This window comes from Lonchura striata, chromosome 3, assembly GCF_050655825.1.
Source record: "Lonchura striata isolate lonStrDom1 chromosome 3, ASM5065582v1, whole genome shotgun sequence".
Lineage (NCBI taxonomy): Eukaryota > Metazoa > Chordata > Aves > Passeriformes > Estrildidae > Lonchura > Lonchura striata.
This window is the reverse complement of record NC_140705.1, coordinates 14755671-14765090: the sequence shown is the minus strand read 5'-3', so window position 1 is coordinate 14765090 and position 9420 is coordinate 14755671. Positions and strand designations below refer to the sequence as shown.

The 9420-nt window shown below is 43.9% G+C and overlaps 1 protein-coding gene across 1 annotated transcript; it reads left to right on the top strand.

The window, feature by feature from the left end:
- Positions 1 to 3007: 3007 nt before the first annotated feature.
- On the top strand, positions 3008 to 5273 carry KCNF1 (potassium voltage-gated channel modifier subfamily F member 1). Its single transcript, XM_021525402.4, has 2 exons — positions 3008 to 3148; positions 3250 to 5273. Exon 2 carries the CDS (start codon positions 3443 to 3445, stop codon positions 4904 to 4906), a length of 1464 nt encoding a protein of 487 aa, XP_021381077.2. The 5' UTR covers positions 3008 to 3148; positions 3250 to 3442; the 3' UTR covers positions 4907 to 5273.
- Positions 5274 to 9420: the final 4147 nt, after the last annotated feature.

Genomic DNA, 9420 nt, shown 5'->3' with positions numbered 1-9420 from the left:
TACTGCAGGTCCCTGTGCTGCACTGTGGGTGCTCGGTGCCACCCACTTTCCTCATAGGGAGCCAGTGTCACTGAGGACCCACTTTGAGCTCCACCTACACTTTGTGGACCAAACCCTGCTGGGGTTCAAGCCCTACCCCAGGACATTGGCAACCCCAGGAAATGCAGCCCCTGCCCCAGCAGGGATGCCCCAACCCAGGAGCCTTTCTCTCGGGCTGCGGGGCTTGGTGTCCGGCTGGGCCTCCTCCTCCTCCTCCTCCTCCTCCTCCTCCTCCTCCTCCTCCTCCTCCTCCTCCCTGAAGGAGCTGTCTGAACCACAGCCAAAACTTAACACAACTGTCAGCTCAAATCCACGTGTTGTTCTCTGAGCTAAAGCACCGACGCAGGAAAAAAAACCCCTCTGTGTTTCTTGTTGGGTCTGTAGGAATTCAACTGCCAGCACATTTTGCTTCCAGCAGACACAGCACAGCTTGACCTGTTCTCACAGGCAACAGAAGTTGAAGTTAGGAGCCCTAATAATTGCAGCAATCTGGTCGTAAATGACTTGCAGGGCAACAATTATCTATTGAAATTTTTAGATTAGAGAAGCTTTCTTTTCATGGATGAAAAATTAGTTAATGGAATAAATTATTATTTCTGCTCCCATTGCTTGCTGATCTGTGATACATCTGATACAAACATTCATCAAGCCTTACCTCTCTTTTCAGCTACAAAAACAAGAGTTTAATTCATTATGATTTCCCTGACCGTTCTTTGGATCATTTACATTTGCCCAAGTGGATTTAAAATGCTACCAGATCTCCTCTAACATTTCACAGGCACACTGAAAGGTGTAAAGAACTCTGAAAAGGTGCAAGACGAGGGAGAATAAAGCACAAGGATTTTAGCAGCCACACTAAGTAAAGTCTTTATAAGGACAGATCTGGCATTTCAAAAATAGTTTCTTCTCAACCTTTTGAGAATGTGCTGAGATTTATCATCTGAAAGGAGCTGATTTCACCTTTCAAACTGAACAATGTCCTGTGTGCCTTTTTGTAGGTATTTGTTCTGTAAAATGGATGGGGAGGGATAAGGCGGGGAGAAAAGCCTTTTTGGAAACAAAGGTTTCTGTGTTGATCATGCTGGACTCTGCATTGATTTCTTATCATTACCTAGAGAAAAACCAAAAGGTCACTGGAATGAACTGTTGATCAAAGAGAATAGGATCTGAGGATTTAAATCTACAGAACTTTTCCCTATGCTCATGCAGCGTGACAAAATTTGAAGCCAAACTTCCAGACCTTGATTTTGTTTTGTGAGATTGGATAAGTAATCCCATCTGCATTTTCCCCTGTGCAAGCATGTCACTGCTATTGTCATCTTAAAATTTATTTTGCTAGAGTCAAGTTAGTTAGTAAGGAGAGCCACAGGTGGGTAATTATTTATTGATGAACCAAAAAAATTGAGGTTTTTTCCAGGGTTCCAAAGTATTTCTTTTGTCCCAAGAAGCTTGCAAGTCTCAGTAAATTTATATGTGCTTGGAAAAAAATTCAAGGGACTTCTTGTATTATACCCAAACTATGCAGCACACTCAGGAGCACATGAAGGTGACACTGGCCTCCAGAGGTTTACAGTATGACACAGATGTAGAATAATAAATATTTCTCTATTCCTGGGACCTGATATTCCCTTTTTGTGGGTATGTGGTTCTATGACCACACTCGATGCCAAGACGAGGCCTGGTGCACAACCTTCTATTAATCACCCATGAGCTTCTGAGCCAATGGAGCAGGAACACTGTGTACTCACCAGGCTCCCCCTGGCTGTGTGACACCAGCGGGAGGACAGCAGGCACATGGCAGATCTCACCATTCTCCCAGAATGGACACAAGCCTGGAGAAGAAAACATCCAGCTGGATTTGCTCCTCTCTATTCCCCTCTACTGAGAAGCTTTTCAAGAGCCAGTAAATTGGAAAAGACTGTAACTTGCTGGTGCAAACCATTCTGCTATGGCCAGAAACAGTTAACTTTTAAACTGCAGGTTTTCCTGGACCCACTAAAATGAACTGTAGAGTCAGATTTAATAATTTAAGTGTAATAGGTTTCCTGCATGTAGAGATCTGGGGGAACAATGTTCATGAAATCCTGGAATTCAGAGAAAACAAAGTTAAAAGGAAATGCTTGTTTTTCTACTTCTACTTTTAAAGAGCTGGATGTGGTACAATGCACTGCTTCTGGTAAGTAGCAGTCAGTGAGAAATCATAATAGATGTAAATTACCCAAACCCTCCCCAGGCTCAACTGACTACAGGCCACAGAAATGTAGCTAAAACTGAAGAGCCGGAGCTTTGGGAAACATGCACAGAGTGTAGGGGAGGTTTTGCTCCACATCTGCAGCAGAAACTTTACGATCTCTGCTCCTTTCTCAAAAACACCAGTAAAAATCCAAATTAACTCAATGCCCTGACACAGGACAGAGATGCTCTAGAGTTGCTCCAGTCCCTCTGAGAGCAAGATTTATGTCCTACTTTTATTCCCAAAACACAGTATTGCTTCTTCTGGTTTCTGCCTGGAGAAAATGTTTCTGTGTCTCTCTGCAGCTCTGAATGACTTTATACACGATTAAGCCTTGCATGGGATTAAAAAAAAAAAAAAGTTTTAAAAATCCTTTAAAGTTCCTGTCAGTATAGAAACACATCATTTTACCACTGGGCAGGCATATAAATATCTGAGAAGCGCTTTCCGTGCATCTGGTGCTTTGCTGCGTTTCACCAGGAGAGGGAAGAGTTTGGAAAGGACTCCTGGCAGCCTGGGCTCCCTATTGTGCTGGGAAACAGCGAAGGGAAAACAAGCACAAGTTTCTCCTCTGCCTGTTTGCACCGACTGACTATGTGCGAGAGTCAGCAGATGAAACTCTGGAAGACCTTAAAGTAAACAGAAAACGGAAAGAGAAACCAAATTCCAAAGCAGCTCTCTAGGGAAATCGGTGGAAGCGAAGGGAGACGCCGCGGCAGTCCGGGGGCTCAGCCCGCCGATGTCAGAGCTGTCACTCACTGCACGTTAATCAGAGCTCAGGATTTATTTCTCTGCCGTGACTTCCCAGCTCTGAATAGATATCACTTTTAGAGACAGAATGGGACCTGAAAAGACTCTCGAGCACTGAACAGAGTGGTGAGTTTTATTAAATGGTTTCTTCTCTTTCCAGTCTGCTGGGGCTTTCTAACACCCTGCTTGCAGGCACAGCAGCCCGATGACTTGTCTTTTCCCTGCAGCTTGTTGCGTTCCTCACCAGGCTTTCCCGACCGCAGGTTTCTGTCAGTAACCTTTCCCACCAAGACTCCAGGGCAGTTTGGTGACATTTGTAACAGAGCTGGCTCAGTGCTGATTTGCTTTCATGAGAGATTAAAACCATAAAGCTGTGAAACCAAAAAAAGGGCTAAAAATCAACCAAAATCCAATTATAAAATGGCAGGTGACTCTAGGTTTCCAGATGTGGACACTGATGGATCAGAAAGAAGTGAAGAAATGGAGATTGTAGTCAATGTCGGTGGGGTAAGGCAGGTGTTCTATGAAGATAACCTGAATCAGTACCCAGAAACACGTCTGGCAGAGCTGGTCAATTGTTTATCAGGGGGATACGATAGCATATTTTCCCTCTGTGATGACTATGATCCTGGAAAGCGAGAGTTTTACTTTGACAGAGATCCAGATGCTTTTAAATGCATTATTGACGTGTACTACTTTGGGGAAATTCACATGAAGAAAGGAATATGCCCCATATGTTTCAAGAATGAAATGGAATTTTGGAAAGTAGATCTGAAATTTTTGGATGACTGCTGTAAAGCTCACCTAAGTGAAAAAAAGGAGGAACTGGAAGAAATAGCCCAAAGGGTGCAACTCATTCTGGATGACTTGGGAATAGATGCCTCAGAAAGTCGCTGGAAAAAGTGCCAAAAATGCATCTGGAAATTTCTGGAAAAGCCAGAATCATCCTATCCAGCTAGAGTGATTGCGGTACTGTCCTTTCTGTTTATTTTGATCTCCTCTGTTGTGATGTGTGTGGGGACCATCCCAGACTTGCAGGTGGTAGATGCAGAGGGGAACCGTATGGAGCACCCGACCCTGGACAGCATCGAGACCGCCTGCATAGGCTGGTTTACTGTGGAGTATGTGCTGAGGCTGATCTCCTCTCCCAACAAACTCCACTTTGCCTTTTCCTTCATGAACATTGTTGATGTGCTAGCAATACTTCCTTTCTACGTCAGCCTGACCTTGACCCACCTGGGAGCCAAGCTGATGGAGCTGAGCAATGTCCAGCAGGCTGTCCAGGCACTGCGCATCATGAGGATTGCAAGGATTTTCAAGCTTGCACGACATTCCTCAGGGCTCCAGACCCTAACCTATGCCCTGAAACGCAGCTTTAAGGAGCTTGGGCTGCTCCTCATGTACTTAGCTGTTGGCATCTTTGTCTTTTCTGCCCTAGGTTATACCATGGAACAAAGTCACCCTGAAACTTTATTTAAAAGCATCCCTCAATCATTTTGGTGGGCAATCATTACCATGACCACGGTTGGATACGGAGACATTTACCCTAAAACAACACTAGGAAAACTGAATGCTGCCATCAGTTTTCTTTGTGGGGTGATAGCGATCGCCCTCCCCATCCATCCCATCATTAACAACTTTGTCAGGTATTACAACAAACAGAGAGTTTTAGAAACAGCTGCCAAACATGAATTGGAACTGATGGAACTAAATTCTGCTGAGGGGAAAGCCGCAGGCTCCAGAAGTGAACTAGAGGATCTTTCAAGGGAAGGCAAAGAGGCTCCTTTTTATAGCAGCCGGATAAAAGTCTCCCACAGTGACACCTTTATTCATCTCCTGTCAGAAGAAAAACACCATAGGACCAGGCTTCAAAGCTGCAAATAAACTGTGAGCTGTTGTCAGCGCTAAGCTACAGATTGGGACAACCTGACAATCAGCTATGGAAGGGACTCGCAGATCTGTCAGAGCTGGGAGGGAGCACTGCTTTGCTTTTCCAACATGAATATAAATTAACCCCATGGCTTCTCCATCAACAGTTGGTAAGACTTTACTGTTATTAACCCAAAATAAAACAGTAGGACTTCACTGAGATCAGACTGCTTATATTGAGTGTGTTCTGATAAAAAACATTTGTAACCATTTCAGAGACTGAAAAGTCCTTCCTGATCCACAAATGTTCAATGACCTGAATGCACAACATTGCCACATCAGAACTTTGTACCTGTGACAATAAAGAGCAGCATCACACAGATTGTGTCTTCCAGGCTCTCTTCAATGCCTTTGCAGCTAGGGGAACTGCTCCTTAAACGAATTAAAGCAGCCTCTCGTTTGTATTAGATTCAGGCTTACAGCAAAATGTAACAAGTAGTTTGAGCCTAGAGATACTGAAGGTATCAGCATATACTGTGTGCAGAATATTAGAGTGAATAAATGGCTTTGTTTTGTAAAATGTACTTTGGGATCAAATTTTTGGTTTCTGTTCCTCTTTCCAGAAAAAGAGTCATTTTCAATGGGACATGAAACTATATTTTGAGCAGAGATGCAGAACTGAATAAATTTATTTTAATGAGCAAATTTAAAAATATTTGTTCTAGCTATTAATTACTGCATGGTTTATATATGCAGGGATCTTTCAGGAAGGTTTCATAATTAAGTAGCTTTTTAAAACTGTAAGTTAAATAATGGTATCTTTAATTCTCTACAAAATCAAGGGAAGTTTATAATAAAGTTAAAATGAGTAATTCTAAATAAGAAGCTTTAAGTATTTGAAAGTAAGGGCGCAGAAAGTTTCAGTAAAAATAGTATAGTCTCCAATTGATTTATGGTAAAAATATCTAGGTGAATAAACATGTTATTAGATTATCTTTTAAAATAACACACCCCCTACAATAACTACAAACTTTGTAGATATTAATTTACAGAAGTAGTAGGCACTAATCAGTATCTTCTTAATTAATTAATATAATAATTAATCAACACAAGTGTGTGGGTACTATCCAAATGCAAGTGCAATCTACACAAGTCTAAATTTGGTTGGTGTAAAAACTGTATGTGTAATAGGTCTGGTGTGTGCCAGAGAAATCCATTGAAACTAGGAGTTATGCCAGCTTGGAGTGAAGGGGAGCACTGGCACACAGATATATTTACATAATTTAGAAGCAGGATACCAAATGTTTAGAGGGCTAGGGTAGCTATCTTTATTTGTTCCCTTTTGTGCTGAGCAGCCCCTTGCCCAGGTGAAATGCAGCAACACGAGCTGTGACCTATCCCTGGGCACCTCATGCCCAAGATCCCCCTACAGGTCTTTGGGACTTTTTTCCTGGGATGTGGGAAAGCAGTGGGCCTGTGGCATCCACCCCACAGGAGCAGTGACTGGAGGGACACAGAGCTGAGGGATGGGCTCTGTCCTCTTTTCTGGCACCTTGTTTGTCCCTGTTCCCTGGCAGAGTGGTTTGTGTCTGTTGGTGAGGAGTGCCCTGTCCTGCTGGGAGCAGAGAGCAGTGGTGGCATGTAGGGTCTGGGCAGGTGTGCAGTGAAGGGCAGCTGCTCCTCAGGAACACCACCCACCTGTATCTCTCCTAGCATGGAAATCAGCCCCTACTTCCCTAGGTTAAAGGCCTTTCCCAGCATTACCCCTCACACCTCAAACTGCTGATCTCCAGGGACACCTACCTGGTACCCCATGCCCCAGTCCTGTGCCTGACCCAATGTCCTTTCCCTCAGTCTGTTACCATGTCGTTCCTTACATATCTTCATCAAGTAAGATAATTTAAACAATGTCTAAATATTTCTGTACCTGAATCCTTCCACCAGCATTTGTGCCAAATTCTCTCCTGCCTAAGACAAACAGCCACTGTAATTACCTTCTCAGCCCAAGCACCCCTTCACATCCATCCTCCCCTCCACATCCCTGCTCCTAGCCTCTAGAGCTGCTCTCTTGCTCTGTTTCACCTGCTGAGACCTGTTCTTTTCTTGCCAACAACCTCAGCTCCTCTCCCTGGCTGCGTGGCCAGGACCACAGGCAGCTCTTATGTAAAGGACAGGATCCTGTCCCTTGCACTGCTTAGGACATCCAGGTCACAGGTATGGGCTGCAAACCAGCAAAAATTGACTTGGCTGGGGTGCTGAGTGTGGGAGAAGAGGGAAGCTAACAAAGCTGTGTGAGTCCAGCCTTATCTATCAGCAGGAAAATTACATGCTCCTGACTTTGCTCATGACATGCAAAGGGTAGCTGAGAGTGAATTAAGCTGTCAAAAGCATTTTCTTGAATGAGGAAAGCACTGTGTTAATACTAAGCCGTATGGTTTAGCACTGCAAGTGCTAAATCCTGACTGCTGTGCTTTGTGATTTATTTAACCTGACATTAAATAAAAAAACTCTCTCTTTTATCAGAAATAAGTTTTTGGGCTGATTTCTCCTATGAGTTATGCCTTCGAGCACTGGGCTCTATGGAAAGAGTTTTGAGACAACCTTGGTGCTGCTGTAGCCCAGACAGGTCTTAGTGTGTCTTGCTGCACTAGGGACCTCATTTGTTGTATTTGCTGCTATAAGTTATGTGCTCTTAAAAGACTGTGTGTGGGCAGGATGGATTCCTATCTATTTGCCTTGCTCATGGTGTGGAAACCTTGCAGGAGCAGGGGGAGACTTGGGCAGTGGTGGAAAGACAGGGCAGGCTGGCAGCACATGGTGAGCCAGGAGATGGGCAGGGGGTCTTGAACACATCATCCTTATGGTGCAAAACAAGAGGCTTTCTGGGTCCCTGGGGAACCATCTCTTACAAATCAGGAAACTACCAGAAACCACTGGCTTTGAAATCAGGGCTGGACAGAAGGCTCTGCTCCTTAAAGAATGGCATGATCTAGGGGTTGATTGTTTTCTTTCTATTGTTTTAATATTCTACTCAACCTAGCAGAACAGAACAGCTTTTCCTTTATTACAAGGCAGTCTAAAAAAGGAAAAGGATTTAAAAATCTGGAAGTCTTCAGGGTGGAAGGGGAGAGTTAGAGAAGCCCTTTCTCAGAGAGTAAGCAACACAATCCAAAGGCTCTGGTATCCCCACTCTTTGACACAGGACTTTCTGTGCTCTGGGTGAAGTGGGCACAGGCTGCACCACTCAACCCAGTAGTGCCTTCCCCACCTGCAGCTCTTCCCAAGCACTTTGTGGCACTTTGGCTGAGTCTACGCAATTAAATTAATGAACGCAAGGCATTCCAAGTGAGACCATCTCCAGACACATATGGGAAACTGTACACAACTTTCTCTCAGGGGAGCTCTGTTCCTGGTGTTTAATACCCTTCACCTGGGAACCAGGACTGAGATAGCCAGAATACATGCAAGTGCAGAAAAAAATCCAAATAAACCACCTGGGTGTCTCCTTACTCCACTGCACAAGGACTCTACTTTGGACTCACAGGTGTTTGAAGGAAAGGGGTCGGTATTTCAATAAGAAATTAGGAGTCTGGGAAAAAATGAAGTACTCTTCTATGGAAAACTCATTGACCAGAATTATAGAGAACAAAACAGAGCTAATGTAATTTTAGCTGATATCCCTTCTCATACAGAGGTTCCTCAGCTCACCATTCAAGCAATTTCAGAGCACAGTGAGCAGATCAAACTGCCCTCTGGAGAAGTTATCCTCTGGGACATCTGCCCTAGCAGCCAGCCCTGGCTGCTTCTAGAGAACTTCAAATCTTTAAAACAGCCTGTAATAGAGTTAAAACTTGAAGCAGAAAACTTTTAGTTCCTGAATAACATCAATCACAGCTGTAATTTCATGATTAATCCAGGTTTAACATCAAATAGCTGATAGAATCTGATACAATAGCCTTTATATAAAAACCCATTTGATGGTAGATTGGTGACAAATGCTAAACTGTATGTAAAATGAAGCCTGTTTCTATCTTCCTCAACACCATAAACAGTAATACTTAATAGAGTGGAAATTGCTGCTAGAAGTGTGGGAGATGGCTGGAATATTTAGTGCCACACAGCATTAGTATTAGGGACGTGATAGGTGTGTAACATGTCAGCCCACACCACACTCTGGCTGGCTGTCACAGCCACCTTCACTTTGGAGACAGGCTCAGGTTCAGGCAGAAACAGCCATCAGCAGCTGGGGTTTCATTCCTGGATTGACACAAATATATTATTTGAAGAGACTTAAAAATGGAAAAAAAAAAAAAAAGATGGGGAATAGTAGAACACCACTGTTTTCTGCTGCCATGCACGTGGGAGAGCCTCTCAGTCCTGCAGGTGTGGCAGTGCCACACAAGGTTAATTGCAATGACCTCTCTGCTCTGTGCATGGGTCGAGGTGAACATGTGGAGTCAGAGCCAGCTCCTACCAGAGAGAAGGAGGGCTGAGGACAGGCATCATGGCCCATCTCTGCCTTGCTGTGT

What these genes read in the sequence shown, in the direction of transcription:
- KCNF1 (XM_021525402.4), top strand. Translation starts at nt 3,443, where the DNA reads ATGGCAGGTGACTCTAGGTTTCCAGATGTGGACACTGATGGATCAGAA.